This window comes from Manis javanica, chromosome 2 (genome assembly GCF_040802235.1).
Source record: "Manis javanica isolate MJ-LG chromosome 2, MJ_LKY, whole genome shotgun sequence".
Lineage (NCBI taxonomy): Eukaryota > Metazoa > Chordata > Mammalia > Pholidota > Manidae > Manis > Manis javanica.
In genome coordinates, this window is record NC_133157.1 from 22,560,788 (window position 1) to 22,578,177 (window position 17,390).

The 17,390-nt window shown below is 49.3% G+C and overlaps 1 protein-coding gene across 6 annotated transcripts in view; it reads left to right on the plus strand.

The window, feature by feature from the left end:
- Positions 1-17,390, plus strand: part of PTPN3 (protein tyrosine phosphatase non-receptor type 3) — a 118,792-nt gene that overhangs the window by 26,253 nt on the left and 75,149 nt on the right. For 2 of the 6 annotated variants that reach the window (XM_037027357.2, XM_073226400.1), the window contains exon 1: positions 184-1,081. The exons of 1 other annotated variant lie outside the window; for it this stretch is intronic. In XM_037027357.2, the coding sequence (XP_036883252.2) occupies positions 775-1,081 (307 nt within the window). In that variant the 5' untranslated portion in view covers positions 184-774. Of the gene's footprint in view, positions 1-183; positions 1,082-1,117; positions 1,618-15,333; positions 15,476-17,390 lie in introns of those variants that run through there. 3 more of the 6 variants (XM_037027359.2, XM_017667754.3, XM_017667752.3) reach the window with 3 other exon arrangements.

The following is a 17,390-nucleotide window of genomic DNA, read 5'->3' on the forward strand; positions in this document are numbered from 1 at the left end:
GGAATGCTCTTCCCCCATTTATCTGCCTGGCTGAAATGTCACCTTCTCAATGTCACTCAAAGGCCCTATCTGACCACCTCCACCTCAGGTCTCCTTACTCTGTTCCCTGTTCTTTTTCCCTTTTAGAATTTGCCACCTTCTAATATTCTATATAGCTTGCTTACTTGCATGTTTATTGTCTGTTGTCTACCTCTCCTCCGCCCAACTCCTACAGGAGGCAGGATTTTTGTCTATTCACCACGCATGAAGAACCAGAGTACGTGATCAATAATTATTTGTTGAAAGAATTAATGGGTAAATTGTGATAAATATGAAGAAAATCAAGTAACAACACGGAAAGTATCCAGGAACGGGGCCAATTTAATAGGGTGGTCAGTGAAGGCCTCTTCCAGGAGGAGGACATATGCACCAAGAAGGTGCCAACCACGTGAAAAGCTGGGCAAAGACGTCCCATACAGGCGGGTAGAGGCATGTGCAAATGTCCTGAGGCTGGCCAAGTTCTGAGTATTTAATGGACAGAAGGGCGTTCATGGGGAAGGCAGGTGTGAGGTAAGGTAGAAGGGGAAAGCAGGAGCACAGATCAGGTGCGGCGGGGCATAAATCTTTGGAAGAAGCTTTAAGCCGTTATGGAATGAGCACTGGACTGGGAGTCAGCAGGATCCCAGCTGGGCAGGGCTCCTCATTTTAAAGATTTGTTGAGGGCCCGCTGCTTGACATTCCTGGGCATAAAAATCACTGAGCGCCGGGCACACAGTGGGTGTCCAATAATTGCTTATGGAACGAATGCCTGCGTGCATGCGCGAGGGGACTTCGGGCGGTCCGGAGCTTGGTAGGAGAGCGCCGGTGGCCCTGGGAGGCGCGTCCCAGTGCGCTAGCCCCCGGCGGGGACGGGGGCGGGGGCGCCCAGGCCCCCCGCCCCCCGCCCGGCGCGCGGGCCCGTCGCGGCCAGCCCGGCCGGCGGGAGCCGCCCGCGGGCGGCACTGGGCATGCTCAGACGGCGGCCAGGTCGCGCCGCGAGCGAGCTTCCGCGCCGCCCGCACGCGCGACCTACCTGGGCGCCCCGCGCCCCCGGATGCTGCAGGTACGGGCCGCCGCGACCCCAGCGAGCCGGGGACAGGGTGCGGGGTTACCAGGGCCCCGCGTCGCGCTCGGAGCCGCCCCGCCCCCACCCGTCCGCAGGCGCGCGGCGAACGCGCGGGTAGGCTGGCGAACTCGGCGGCCGCGGGGTCCCGGAGCCACGTCGGGGCGGGGAGGGGGCGCCCGGTAGCGCTCACCTGGCGGGGCCGGCCCCGGGAGCGGGAGGGACAAGCCAGGCGGGGTGGGGCTCGGTCGGGACTGGCGGCCGGGACGCGGCGGCGGCGGCGGCGGTGGGGCGTGGGCGTGCGTTCCGACCCGGGCTGGGGCGGACGCGGCTGGCGACCCCGAGGGCCTAGCGCCGTCGGGACTGCGGCCGCAGAGGGGGCGCACAGCTCACGGGATGCAGGCCAAGTGCGGCGGCCAGACCTTCTCCACTTCTGGACGAATCCGCCGCTCGGCTTTCAAAGATGGCATTTCCTGGGCCTGGCACGAGCCAATAAATCCTCCCCGTTCCGCAGACGATATAGAATGATTTATCAGGTACCTGCCGTGAGACAGCTGCAGTGGGGGATTGTATGTAAGAATGCCCAGTTCCCCGGAAATTCCCATTTGCGGCAACCTAAACTTACTGAGAAGTTGAGGTTGCCTTAAAAATTTATGGTAAGTTGAGACAACTTGACACGTGGGTGTTCCGAGGTGGTGGCAAGAGCTTGTGACTTGGAAACTGGAGACCTCCGTATGAAAAGTTGGTTTCCCCCTTGGCCAGCTGGTGACCTTGGGCAAATTGTTTGACCTGTCTGATCCTCAGTTTCCTTTCCTGCAAACAGCCGGTAATAATGCCCACCTCACTGAGTTTTGGGTGGATTAAGTGGGATAAATTATGTGGGATAAATTATGTGGAGGTGTTTGGCACCGAGCCCAGCACAAAGCAAGGGAACAGTTGGCGTGATGTGAATTTAATTTGTTTAGGGACCCTTGTGGCTCCCATTTCACCAGGAAATTAGAATTGCGAAAGCATCTTCAGGGCCTAGTGAAGGAGTGACAGACTCTGTCTTTGTGCCCAGGAGAACTACTGAAGTCAAAGGCTTTGGAAAAGCAATTTAGCTGAATTGTAATCGGAGAGCATCTTCTTTAAAAGCAGTTTTATACATTCAGAAACTCCAGAAGTTGGCAGTTCAGCTGTACTTCCAAAAGAGCTATTTTGCAAGATGATCCATCTTGCGAATGTTTCAGGAGATGATGGGAGAAAGTAAAGCCTGGTTAAGATTTCTGCTCCATAAAGCTTTCAAAGCCAGCTTCCCACGAATTACCTAGATCAGGGTTTCTTCACTGGGCACTGCTAACATTTGGGGTCGGGTCATTTTTTGTTGTGGGGCCTGTTCTGTGCCTTGCAGGATGTTTCGTGGCATTCCTAGTCTCTACCTAGTAGATGCCCATAGCAATTTCTCTTCCAGGGTTACACCAATCAAAAATGCCTTCTTGTTGGGCAGACCCATGGGTCTTTTTCCTCTGCATCAAGCTGTCTTTAAGGTACAGAGACTTGCAAATAGATGACTTTCCTGGTGATTCAATTGAGATGTAACATACATGGAAAGCTGAAACCTTCCTGAGATTGGCTAGTTGAAAATTAACAACAGTAAGCTATTATCTGACAGAGAGTTGGTCGTTCTAGTTAAATATTTTAGTTTATAGTGAGCTTCCATAAATCCCACATACAGTTAATGGAATACCAATTTGTAGAGAATTAGAGTAGAATAATATGTGTCTGATACTCTGTATTGATCCTGAATTGTCCCTGGTGATTTGCCATTTCCTAAAACAGACTCTTACATGCAAATTAGATGTTAGCTGGGGAATGTAAAAGGTCAAGTTACTGAAGGCATTTGGAGTGACAGAGGCATTCCATTCAGCAAGCATTTATTGAGCTGCTTCTGTGTGGCAGATGCAGTGTTGGGTGGGGATGCAGAGTGGGCCAGTGGACCCAGCGAACCCAGTGTGCCTGGGGGAACTTCCCTGCAAGGAAAGGGCAGGTCCTCAGGGACATTTTTGGGCGGGAGAACCTAAGTTAACACAGTGTCAAATTCAGGATCCCACACTGCCTCATCACTCCTGTCTCTGAGTCCTGTTTTCCACCTTTTGTAGAGAATGGTATTCTGGTAGCTTTTAACATTCTCAGTCAAGTGTGTGGAACTTGGTGAGAAACAAATCTTATCCCTTAAAGAAGCTCAAGCTCCAGGCTAGTAATTGGTTTCAGGGCATTGAGACCATCTCCTTGATTGTTGATCGTGAACTGGGAGGTTCCACTTATATTATTTAATTTCAGTGTTGTTCCCCTCCTCCTCTTGCAGGTAAGGAAACTGAGCTAGCAAAGCTAATGTGGGGCCAGGAGCAAGAGAGAGAGGAATGGTGGCCTGCTGAACTCAGGTCCAGGCACACAAGGGATTCCATTTTCTAAAACAAACATAACCCACCAGAGGGGCTCAGCTTTGGAGACTGGAGGGAGCAAGAAAACATGGCACCCTACCTCCCTGCAACCATCAGGTTTGTGGCAGGGCTCCAGCGATAGTGGTTCTTCCCTTTGTACCTTGGAGAGTGCCTGTTGAACATAATCCCAGCGCTCCCCTTTCTCCCAGCGGTCGGTGGTTCCTGGGAAGCAGGGTGATCCCTCTTCATCTCTTCCCAGGGTCTTTTGTAGGGGCTGGAATGCCTAAGGCTCTCTCACTTGTTTTGGAGTAGGTGGGCTGCTGGGGGTGTGGCCTCCTGCTAGTGTTTCTTCCCAAGCTTGGGCTCTTCTGCCCACTCCAATAGAGGCAGGACAGAACTTAGTTTGTGCACACTGCTGCGGTCTGGATCCGGGTACCGGTGGCTGTAAGTGCTGCATCTCACAGGTGTCTTCTTTCATCTGCCTGACCCGGGTGCTTGGTAGGCCCCTGGCTGAAACCTGATCTGGTCATGGAGTCTTGCGCCTGTGTAGCTTCTAGTTGTGTGTGTACCTGAAAGGTGCCTTCTGCCTGCAGGTGAAGACCAGCTGAGAGCACATATTAAACTTCAAATTCAGACTTTTGTTGAGCCTATACTATGTATCAGGCCCTAGAGTTACAGAGAGCATTGAGCCCTTGTCTTGGAAGGATTCAGATGGAGTTGGGAAGGCAGAGAGAGAGAGAGAGAGAGAGTGTGTGTGTGTGTGTGTGTAGTGGGGGACAGCCATTCATTCTGACAGGCATCAGGAAACACCACAGGGAGTAGTAGCCTTGAATTCAGCCTTGAAGGTAGGAAAAGATGGTATTCAGGGGGCAGAAAAAAACAGATGCAAAGGCACAAGAAGCCCTTGTAGTATTTCAGGAGTGGCGACTCCTCCCCAGGTCCAGCCTCCTGATCTTGGCTAATGCAGGACCCACTTCTTGCATTAGCAAGAAGTATTTCTTAGGGTATTTCCCCATCTCTGTAAGGGACCTGGCTCACTCAACCCAGGATTACTGCCCATTCTTGTTTACCCCAGATAGGAGCAATGTCTCTGGGTTGTTTTTGAGGCAGGAGTACTTTCTGCCAGGGATTCCTCTGGTTTTAGTTATTAAACATTAATATGGCACTTACTGACTGCCAGGCACCGTTCTGAGTACATTCCAAATATTAATTCATTCATTTCATCCTTGTAGCAACCCTATGGCTGTGCTGCCTTCTCGGGTGCCGACCACTCAGTTGGTAGTGGGAGCAGAGCTCATCTACCTAGCTGGAGTCCCTCTGGGGTGATGCTCTGATCACAGTACTGCTTCTGGCTGAGGTTATACCGATGTGCTGGGAAACAGCCGAGTGTGAGAGTTGTGATGGAGGGCTGACTGCCACAGATTTTTCTCCCTGACCCCGTTTCCTTTAGGGGTCAGCAGGGCTTCGTTGACTACATTTTCTGAACCAAAGACTGGGATCTGTAGTCTGAAAAAGAATGTGCTGCTGCTTTGTACAGGAGGAGACATGGGAGGTGTTGTTTGGATACTGAGAGAGTGGAATTTTTGAGACATTTTGATGGTTTATGTGGAAAGCTAGGACAGAGGATTTGAAATTGGGATAGTCCTGGAAAATTCAAGTCCCATGATTTACTGTCAGGATACACAAGCTTCTAGTAAATATTTAAGTAATGTGTAGTTTGGAGTGAATTTACTGTCCTGAGCCTATTGGAGCCTCAAAGGGGAGTAAATGGTAGCTTCTAGCCCCAGGATCTTGCTAATTCCTACCAGCCCCAGTTTATAGGTGGGATGGAAAAAAACAGGCTTGGAGAGATGAAGTGACTGCCTGAAGAGCACAGTGCTTGTAAGTAGGACAGTCAGCATTTGAACACAAGCCTGTCCCTAGACAAATCATTTAACTGTAAAATGAGGATAATAATAGAACCCATTTCCTTTAACTTGACCATTTTAAAGGAGCTAATGAATGAAAACCCACTAAGGCAGAACTAGGCACAGAAAGGGGGTCCCCTCTGTGGTTAGGCTCCTGACCCTGAGACAAGGGTTTTGTTCAGTGTTCAGGGCTGAGAGTCACTGTGGTAAGCAATGACCCCTCCCAGGGCAGGGCCACAGGTCCTAGCTCTTGGGGCTCAAGGGACATTCCAAGGGTCAGAATCCAGGACCAGAAAGGGGCCACGGCCAGCTGGATGCTATGTTGATGAAAGACTGATCTGACTTTGGAAGTCAGGTGTGGAGACTTGGCCCCTGTACTACAGGCCCCTGTAGAATGAGGTGAGTCAGCCTCATTCTAGACCTGATGTTCTCGGTGAGAGAGGCAGCAGCCAGTTCATCAGCTGTCCCTTGACCCTATGCACTTGTGAGAGATGTGAGGCCTGGAGAGAGGATGACGGCAGCCTGAGCCCAGGTCCTGCCACCTTGCTCCCAGAGTTCCCTCCCCTGGTCCAGTCATCCAGTTGTCATAGGAACTAACGTGTCAGGGAGCAGAAGGAAGATCATTCATGATGCCTTGCCCGGAGCCACCTGTCGTGACCACCCCCACTGCGGTGGGCCCCAGGGCCCTCTCACTTGCTAGCCTGCCCTCTACTTTGCAGATGGCAGAGTCTTTCAAAAACACTTGCTATTGCTCTCAGAGCAAAAGACAAAAGTAACATTGGCATTTCCCACAGGCCCCAGGGTGCATGCTTTGGTCTCCATGCTTTTTCCAGCCCTGCCTCACGTGCCAGCAGGAGCTGCGAGAGCCTGGGACCTTGCCTCCTTCTCCCCAGGTGACTCACACTTTGGGTCTTAGCTCCAGGATTGCAGATGCCTTCCCTCGCCTTCCTGGCTTGGGTAAAACTGCCTTCTATAGGCACTCATGCTGCCCTATCTCTCTTTACAGCACTTTCACAGTTTCAGTTTTATGGTTAATTTCTGTAATTATTTGTATTAGAACCTGTCTCCCCAGGTACACTGAGCTCTAGAATCGGGGTCTTCTTTTCTTTTTTTAAAACAAAATTCCCTGAAACTTCTCTTTTCTTTTAACTTTTTATTTTGACCTAATTCAGACATATAGAAAAGTTCCAAGAATAGAACAAAAAACTGCCATATACCCTTCACCCAGATTCTCCAAATGTTATCACTTTATCATAGGTCTTTTATCCTGTTCTCTATGTATATGTGTTTTCCCTGAACCATTTGAGGATCATTTATAGACTCTCCCTTTCCCCTCACAATACTTGTGTATTTCCTTAGAAACAATGACAATTTCCTATATAATTACAGTACAGTTTTTAGAATCAAGAAATCAATATTCTGTACACTAAGATTTGTGCATTTATTATATATACCTCAATATTAAAAAAAATTTTTTTGAACTAGTATCTGCAAAAAAAAAATCAATGTTGATACAATACTGTTACCTGTACACCTTACTCAGTTTCTGCCAGTTGTCTTGATAGTGTCCTTTGTAGCAAAGAAACCCCCAGATCACGTGTTGCATGTAGTTGGCATGTCTCTTCAGTCACCTTGAAGCTGAAACTGTCCTCGGCCTGCCCTCGGCCTGCCATTGCCCGTTATGACCTTGACATTTTTGGAGAGTACAGGCCAGTTATTTTGTAGAATGCCCCTCAGTTTGAGTCTGTTTGTTTGAACTCACCATTGTGTCCTTAGTGCCACTGGAACATCAGATGCACTCAGTCAATATTTGTTGAATGAAGAGACCATAGATGGGAGAAAGTGGAAGAAGAAAAGTCAGCAGGCTTTCTAGTTTGCCCACTCCTGCTTCTTTCCATGCTGAAGGGTGTTATTCTTTAATTGCAGTCACACTGGATATAGATTTGAATCCTGCTATTTCTATAACACAGCTTTCCCCACAAAAGAGGGGCTCCTTAGAGGGCAGTGAGCCTGCTGGCCCTGCAGGTGTTCAAGCAGATAACAGGTGATGGCTTGGCAGGGATGCTGGAGAGGAGAATGCAACATTTGATGAGGGGCCAGACATAGCCTAGATGTCCCTCCCAACACCAAGTAGCCTTCTCTAACTGCAACTCTAACTTAGCAGGCTTAAAGGTCTAAGAGTAAGGCAGCTAGAATGTATCATCCAAACTGAGAATAATAGTGAAGGGGGGCTGTTAATAATTGCATCTAATCAAGTCTGAACTGGGGCTGCCCTAGACAAGTGAGGATGTGTGATCACCCTTCCCAGATGTGACCTTGAAGTTGGAGATCAGTGCCTGGGAGAGCAGCCCATAAAACTCACCAGCACAGGCATGTTCTACCTGAATAAGGACAAGACTAATCTCCTTGCCTGCCAGGCCCATGTTTAGGGCTTAAGTCCCCTCTGCGGTCGCACCTCCCTTGGTGTGCCTCTCCCCAGCTTTGTTCCTGCGACACCAGCTTGTTTCAGTCCTCTGCTCACCTCCTCCTTCCTGCACATGGACTTGGAGAGCCTGCAACATCACTTACATACCCAGGCTGGATGGAGGAGGAGGGATGGGTCTCTGGTAGATGCACAGGGAGGGCCAACAAGCCAGCTGTGCCTCCCACTGATCAAATTCTAATGGAATTTAAATGCCAGGATGTGTGAATGATGTGGGACAGAGGACCAGAGTCTGCCTGCACATTATCATCTTTTTCTCCCCTCACACTTCTCCCTGTTCCTCCCACATGAACACCTTCATCCCTCTCACAGCCCCAGTTCTGAGATCAGAACCAAGTCACTGGCCATTGGCAGAGGGAGGGAAGCGGGTGGCATTGGGGACCCCTGCACAAGAGAATGAGCACTGGGTTACCAGTAGGTGGGGACAGGGACTTGGATGCAGAGAAACCGGGCAGGAAACCAATATCTGGGGAACCTGGTAACAAGATCAATACAGGGCCATTTATCAGGAAGCCTAGGCTTGCAGTGACCCACCCCCTTCCCCAGACACTCCAGTCAAAGAGGGCAGGCACCATGGTCTGAGTAGTACAGTTTTTACCTCATTTGCTGCCTAGCAAAAAGTACATTCCCTGCCTTCCTGGATTAAAGAGTATGGGAGGATGAAAATGCGAAGGTCTAGCATGCTTTCTGGGCAGCCCAGTGGTGGGGACTTCATGGACTCAGTCCAGCGCAGTATAGTATTTTTACAACTTGAGGCATCAGTGGCCTTAATGGAAAAACCAGTTAGTGAAAGAGTGGTCTAGTTCTTGGAATGCAGAATACTAGGACTTACTGAACTTTGGAAAGGTTTTCCTGTTAACTGTGATACTGTTTTACTGGATAAGAATGTTCTTTTACCTTCCAAGGCACAACTCTGTAACAGCATTTAGCTTGAGGTCACTTTATGCAGGACAGAATCATGCAGCATCAGACCTGGAAGGCACCTCAGAAAACCCTTTTCCAGATGGGGATACTGAGGCCCTGAAAGGGATGTGGCAAGCTCCAGGGCACACAGGTAGTCAGTCGCAGAGCAGGGATTGAGCCATGTTTCCAGCCCCGAGATTTGGGTGTGTATTCTAGATCTCATCTAAGGCAGTGTATTCGATAGACTTAGCTGTAACTATAGAACTCAGTTGTATTGGCAGTGAGGCAGTTCTGCATTGCTTGCTCTTTTATGTAGAAGTTGTAGGCTGGGGTTTTTTTTCATTTTCATATAAAAAAGGTGATACGTACCTTCCATTAAACTTCTATATTCTGTACTAGAGTTTCTCAAACTTTAGCAAATCAGATTCATCTGTTAAAACACAGGTTGCTAGTCACTCCCCTCCCTACCCTGAGTTTCTCATCCAGTGGGTCTGAATCAGACTCTTGGGTGGGGCTTAAAAACTTGGATTTCTAACAAGTTCCCCAGCGATGCTGCTGATCTGGAGGGCAGGGACCATCCTTTGGGGGCCACTACCCCAGGCTTAGCCGTAGTTTCATACAGTGTGCTCTGCACTTTGCAGCCAGCTGGGCCCTCCCTGCTGCCCAGCCAGCTCTCCATCCTCCCTTGCTACTCCCACACCAGCAAACCTGACTGTTGCATGCTCCCCAGGTACCCTAACTTCTCCAGAGGACCCCACCGCCTGTGGCCCTGAGATGCTCAGGCCATCTGGTGGAGCTCTCTTCTTCATTTTCTGGCCCCTTTCCTCCAGTCTGAGAAAATGAATTATGTCATCTGGCTTAGGCTTACCTCTCCTTACATTTGTCATCCTGTCACTTGGGAAAAAGGCCTGGCCTCACCTTGAGGTCACTGCCCAATTCTCCCTCCCCTTTCACTGCCAAGTCTGCTGGAGGAATAGTCTGCAGTCACTGAAAAGATTTGCTCTCACCTCTCTGAACACAGACACACTGTTCAATTCCTGGAGTTCAGATTTTCTATACCTATAATGAAAGATGTAATTTTTAAAAACTGTGTTAAGACGCACATAACATTTACCATCTTAACCATTTTTAAGTGCACCGATCAGTTGTGTTAAGAACAGTCACATTAGTGTGCTACCATCACAAGCATGCATCCCCAGAGCTTGCTGCCTCTTGCAAAACTGAAACTCTGTTCCCATTAAATGCTAATTCCCTGTTCCCCCCTCCCCTCAGACCCTGGCAACCACCATTCTACCTTGTATCTCTGAATTTGCCTTATATACTCTAGGTATCTCATTTAAGTGGAATCATACAGTATCTGTCATTTGGTGGTTAGTTTATTTCACTTAGCATAAGATCCTCAAAGGTCATCCATGTCACATATGTCATCATTTCCTTTTTAAGGCTGAGCAATATTCTGTTGAATGTGTATACCAAATTTTGTTTATCTATTCACCTGTGGATGGACACTTAGACTGCATCCACCTTTTGACTACTGCACACCATGCTGCTGTGAATGTGGGTGTGTGGAAAGACATAGCTTTAACTAAAGGGAGCCTGTGGTCTCAGATAGGATGTTGAGGCATTTGTTGTGCAGTCTCAGCATTGTCTACCCCTGCAGCCTGCGCCTGCCATCCCAGGCTTCCCCACCTGCCCCCGACCAGCACTGCCCTTGCTATGATGGCCAGAGACTATGTGCTGGTCCAGACCAGTGGCCGGTTCTCATGTCTCTGTGGGTGACGGTTGGCCCTCCTTCACCCCAGGGCCTCTGTGGTGTGGCTCCCCCTCCCATCTGCCTTGCTTTACCCTCTGCTGTTTGTTCCCTATATCCTCTGCTCTTACTGTCTTGCAGGCCTTCCTGGGTGGGCCCACCTGGTCCTGTCATCAGGCACTCACAAGTCTGTCTGTGTCTGCAGCCTGGTCATGTTCGGGCAGTTTTGGTCCCAGGTATATTACATCTGAACACCTCCCCAGGTGTCCCCAGGTCCCTCTTCTGCATCTCCAAATGGAGGTCAGCACCTTCCTTAAAATGCGCTTTCTGTATGTGACACAGTCTTCCAGCTTAGAGACCCCAGGATAGCCCTTCACTCTCCCCCACCCCTGCGCTGGACAGTCCTACCCATCACACCTCAGAAATCCCTGCTCCAGCCCGCCCCTCCTTTCCACCCCCAATAAAACTGGGTTCACTCCTCTGCTTCTCCCATTACCTCTACTTCTGCCTTCTGTGCCCAGGAAATGGCCCGTACCTAACACCCGTACCTCCTTCACATCACTGCCAGCAGCTGCTCCCTACCAAAGCGCAGGCCATCACCTTGTTCTGGGCGAGTTCTGTGTAACCTGGCTCCAGCTGGCCTTGCTCTCCCCACGGTGCCGCAGCCCTGCGAACCCTACGCTCTAAGCCAAGCTCTAGTGTTACAATGCAGATTCTGATTCTAGGGGCCTGGGGTGGGCCCTACAGTCTGCATTTCTAACACGCTCCCACGTGGTGTTGAGACTGTGGTCCACAGACCACACGTTGAGTAGCCAGACTCTAAAATAGATCTGTGTTCCACAGATAAAAGTTCTCCTGACATATTTTCAGTCTATAAATAATGCAAGAATTTTTAAACTTTGCATTATAATTTTCATGCTTTCTGTTTTATGAAAAGTAGATCTTAAAATTTTTCAATCATGAAGACAGATTTGCTGTTGTAATAATTATTTGCTGCTGAAAGACATGTTCAAACACTAAGAAAAGCTTCAGTTTCTTAAGAATTACCAAATAGCTCCAGATGACAAGTATATGGAGAGTCAGATGGTGGTGGTGGGGGGGCGGTCATGCAAATATTAATCCCTCAGGGTCGGGGCTCCACCTTGGGAGCCTCTCCAGGGCAGAGACCATCTCTCATTCAGTACCAACTCAGATTGTTGGCCAAAGGGGAAGGAGTCTCGGGTCTTCCTCTAGGAGGAGATCGTTGTGGAAACTGAAGGTTTGATGTGGGAGGCCTGGGTTGAACAGGGAGCTCAGGCCTTGAGCCCTTCCAGGGAAGGTGCTGCCAATCACAGGAGAGGAGGGAGAGGATTCCTGACAGCCAGACCTTGCTGAGGGCCAAGTGGCCCGTTCAATGACTCACTCTCAAGGCCTTGCCAGGGAGGAGCCGGTTGAAAGAGAGCCACTGCTGGAGGTTTCCTGGGACCGGACTCTGGCCTGGGAGGGCAGAGGGAGTCAGGGAGGGCTGAGAGCTCAGGAGAAGGATGCTGACAAGCAGGCAGGACATGGAGCCGAGTGGACCTGGGAGAGCCTGCTCGCATTTGCCATGGCAGGAGGGCCAGAGAAACACGTCCCAAATGGTGAAGAATCAGGCTCGCGGGTGGTGAGGGAAAGGGATGGCTGTCAGGGAGGGATATATTCGTTTTTGACCAGCCTGCTCCAAACACTTCATTACCTTCCGGTCATCCCATAAGTCTACACCCTTTAGACTGTCCGTGAAGGCTGTCATGGTCTGGCCGCTGCCTGTGTCTCCCACTTGTTCGCTACGACCTTCCCCCTCCTTTCTGGGTCTTGGCCAAATGACTGTTTCCCACTTAATGCCGATGTCCGTCCTCAGCTTTAGGTTGAGGGAAGGTGGATGGGACTGAAGGCCAGAGTCCCTCTAACTCAGTGTGACTGCGGGAGTCTTGGACTCCACAGGTCCAGGTGGGCTCGCAAGTCCGCATTTCTAACGAGTGTCCAGGTGGTTCTCGTGCCATCAGTCTGAAGACCACACTTTGGCATTGGTCCAGAATCTGACTTATGGAGGGCAGCTTACAGAGAATGTATAGAAAAAACAAACACAGCTGCAGTTTTCTGCTCAGCTCTGTGGAGATGGCTTGGAGTGGCAGGTGCCCCTGGGGTCTGGCGCACGGTGGGTTACACTGGAATCCGATTGTGGGTGATGATGGACGAGGAGCAGTAGGAGCCCCTGAGGGCTCTGGGGGGAGTATTGGGTGATTTGATCTTGGTGAGTACCTCATCCTTCAAGGTCTGGCTTTGCCATTAGAATCCCCATAGAAGAATCCATCCCAGGCTGAGCTATGGTCATACCCTAGGCAAGTCCCCAGCAGCCAGTGGCGCACATACCTGTCTTCATAGCACTTACCACATGGAAAGGTGATTGTTTGATTGATTATTCATGCATCTCTGACTAGCCTGTGAGTTCTCAGAGAGTAGGGACCTGAGACAGCCTCTTACTCACCTCTGAACCCGAGCACATGCCCTGGAGCCTGTCCAACAGTGAGGGCCCCCTAAATGCCTGAGGCATTAGAAGGCTGAGCAGCAGAATGCTCAAGAAGGAGGAATATGTAAATCCCTGTGACAAAGAGGACTCCAAGCTGGGATGCCTGCAGGGTGTTGATGTGGCTGAGGGAAGACAGTGGCAGGGATTACAGGACCTCAGGATGCTGGGAACATCTGCAGAAGATAGAACGGGGACTCAGGATGGGTGGGTGCTGGGGACTGGGATTTGGCTGCATTTCTCTGAAGGGGTGGAGGGTTCAACAGCGATAACAGAAGTTTCAGCCAAGAAAGTTGTCATGTTGATCTAACATCCAAGAGCAAACCTGCTTTTCTTCTGTTCTTTTCAGGGGAGAGCACAGGTGCCCAGACTGAGGCAGACTGAGGATAAAGAATTTCAGCTTCAGGGGCTTAGGGAAACCCTGAGGAGCTTGGGGGACCCTGTGTGAGGTGGGGCCGGTAGCTCCCTGAACCTCAGATGCCCTGTGAGATGGGGTCAACTTTATTTTCTTGAATTGGAAATGGAGCCTCAGACGGTCAATACAATACCTTGCTCAAGCCATGGAGCTGGGAAGTGGAGGTGCAGCCCTGGGCTGAGGTCTGTGAGCCGGGAGAGTGTCGGGTGGGGCAGCCTTGGAGCTGAATTTCTGGGGAAGGAGTGGCGGCAGGTGTGGCTGAGAAGGCCGAGCGGTGGCGGGGTTGGGCGGGCTCTTCCACCGGTGCTGGTGCAGGCTGGAGGAGGAAGTGGCAGGGTCAGGTGACCGCAGGACTGGGAGAGGCGGCGGCTGGAGTGGAGGTGTAAGCGGTTACACACCCTGGGCCAGTAAAGCATCACGTGGCAGCTTTATTTTTTTTAAGTTCTGTCTTTTTTTATTTTCTCCAAACTTATGGCTCATCATGGAAAATCTAGGAAATACAGAAAGATTGAAAGGATAGAAAAGCTAGCAATTATTATATGGTCTTGTGTGTTCTTTTATAATTATCTTAAATAGTTGGGGTCATACTGTAGATACAACTTTATTGTATCAAAAAAAAAAAAACCCTGCCTTTTTTACTTAATATTCTAACATTTCCCATGTCATTATAAAGCCTTCATGGGCACCCTGTGGCAATTTTGTGATTTACTTAGCTGGCCCTGTAAAGTTGGAAGTCAGCTTTTTTGGTTGTAATGGTCAATGTTGCAAGTGTTGCTGCCAGAAAAATCTTTGCAACTAAAACTTTGTTTCATGTCTGGTTACATGCTAATGGTGGGTGCCTAGAAATGGAATTAGTCGGTCACCTCCTAGCACTGTTGGAATGATATGCTGTTAGGAGCGCTGACACAAGCCTTCTAAAAGTGCAGGTGGAAGCCCTCTGTGCATTAGCTGTGCATCCGTGTGTGCATTTCACAAGCATTTATTAAGTGCCTGTGGGGATGGCCTTTATTCTCCAGGGCCAGGTCAGCAGAGTTACAGCTGCCAGCATCTCGGGCTTGACTGACTCCTGTGGGAGCTTTGATCACACACTATGTCCCAGTCCTGCCTGCCCTAGGAACTGAAGACACCCTGCTGGTCCAGAAGTGAACTTGTGGGTCTCTGTAGCTCCAGGTCCAGGAAGTGCTCACCTAGGAATTAGGAGCTGCCTGCCTTCCCCTTTGCAATGCTTAGGGACATGGTAGATGCTGAGCATGGTGTCCCCCATCTTGTCCTCATTTCATGCATCCCACAGATACCAGGTGGGCACATCATGTACACCAGGCACTGTTCCATGTGGGAGGGATACAGCTGTTAACTCAAAGCCCCTGACTTTTAAGAATTTCCATTTTAGGCGAGGTAGGGATGTGGGAATTGGGAAGAGACAGGTAGTAAACATTTAGTACATCTGGTGGTGATAAATGCTAAGGAGAAAAGTAGAGTAAGGGAGTCAAGAAGTCACCAGGAAGGCCTCGCCGATGAGGTAAGCTTGGGGCAGGCTCGCAAAAAAGGAGCACCAGGTAGAGGATGCGTGAGAGAAGGGAGGTGGAAGAAGCGGGAACTGGTGCCAACACCTGAGGTGAGAATGGGCTTGGCTTAGCCTGGGAACAGGCGGGGGTGCAGACTGAGCGCTGTGCGGTTCTCCATGGGGAGGCTGGGGAGTCGGTCCTCATGGACCAGGAGATCGAGGACTCAGAGTTGATTTTCTTTGATTAGGAATTTTTGGAGCCAGAGGGCCACTTCTACCACTTGGAGCAGTTCTGACTAACCTCATACATTTTTGTTGCTCATCTGCAGGGGGTGATCCTGAGGCCTCTGTTTAGTGAGGCATGCTCTGAGAGTTGAAACTCAGGCTTTGGGAAGTCACTGCCTCCACTGGCCCTTTGATTTCCTCCTCTGTGCAATGAGGGACTTAAACTAGGAGACTGCTGAGGACATGGTAAGCTGTCCAGGGCTGGGACCCTCTGCCCTGTCATTGGTGAAGTGTGCTAGTTAGATCTTGGGTCATTTTAGGTTAACTGAAAGGAGTGTGTAAGTGTAATTGTGTTCATACACATTTAGTTCTTACTGTGTTTCACCATTCAGATTTCTTTGTTGCCAATAAGTCTCAGCCAGCTGGGGGGTGGTCTTGCAATAGTGGTGAGAACCTGGAGAGGGATGGAGCGTACCCTCCATCCATCTCACAGGTAATAACTGAGCATCTGCTGGGTGCCAGGCACTGGGCTAGCTGCCTCCACCACAGTGGTGGTTTTTGAAAGATCCAGATGCTGCCTTCATGAAGTCCCAGGTCTGGTGCAGTGATGCTAGCTCTGCCAGAGGATCTTGGTGGGCAGGGACTCTGCCAGAAAGACCAGGGCAGCCCCTCCTCACACCATACATGAAAAATAACTCAAAATGGATCAGTGACCTAGATGTAAGAGCTGAAGTCATAGAACTCTTAGGAAAAAATACATGGGTAAATCTTCATGACCTTGGAAGTAATGGGCTCTTGGATATGATGTGAAATCATGAGCAACAAAGGTAGATAAATTGGACTTACTCAAAATGAAAAGCTTTTGTGCATCAAAGGACCTCGTCAAGAAAGTGAAGACATCCCACAGAATAGAAGAAAATAGTTGCTAATCATATCTGATAAAAATTTGACATTCAGAATAGAGTACAGAGCACCTATAACTCAGCAACCCAAATTAAGATAACCCAATTAAAAAATGGGCAGAGGACTTGAGCGGACATTTCTCTGAAGATCTATGAATGGCCAATAAGCACATGAAAAGATGCTCAACATTATTAGTCGTTAGGGAAATGCCTCACTATGGTTTCAGTTTGCACTTCACAGCTACTGAGACGGCTATCATAAAAAAAGAATAAAAAGTATTGGTGAAGATGTGGAGAAATTGGAGTCTTCTTCCATTGCTGGTGGGAAGTTTTAATGGTGCAGCCTTGGTAGAAAACAGTTTGGTCTTTCCTTAAAAAGCTAAACATAGAATTACCGTACATCCCAGCAGTTCCACTCCTGGGTATGTACCCAAAAGATTGAAAATGAGCTCAAACAGATGCCTATACAAGGATGCTCTTTGCAGCAGTATTCACAGTAGCCAAAAGGTGGAAACAACCCAAGTGTCCAGCAGATGAAGAGATATACAAAATGTGGTCTATCCAGACAATGGAATACTATTTGGCCTTAAATAAGAATGAAGTTCTGATGCAGGCTACAACATGGAGGAACCTTGAAAACCTTATGCAAGTGAAATAAGCCAGATACAACAGGAAAAAATATTGTGTAATTCCACTTACATGAAATATCTAGAATAGGTAAATTCATAGAGACAGAAAGTAGAGGTTGCCAGAAGTTGGGGGAGGGAGGGAATGAGGAGCTATTGCTCAATGGGTACAGAGTTTGTGTTTGGAGTGATGAAAATGTTTTGGAAATAATGGTGATGGTTGTACAACATTGGTAATGTAATTAATTCCACTGAATCAGGCACTTTAAAATGGTTAAAACGGCAAATTGTATGTCCTCTTGTTTTACTGCAATAGAAAAAAAAGCCGTTAGTCCAGAGTCTGGGAGGAACATGACTGGGTTCTGCTGTGCACAGGGTCACCTCGGGCATGGTTGTCGCAGTCTTCAGCCAGGTTCTCTAATGTGGGAGTCAAATGAGATGGCAGGCGTAGAGTGTCTGTGGTGGGAGATGCCTAGAGATTCCTTCCCCTCTCTTTAATTCCATCCTTCCCAGGGTGGAAAGATTGTTCTGTCTGGTAGAAAAGACAGGAGACAGTAAACCTGGTGGTTTTGTGCAAATCATCATTGATTACATGCTCATCCATTTTGCCGTTTTCCTCCAGGCAACGACCCC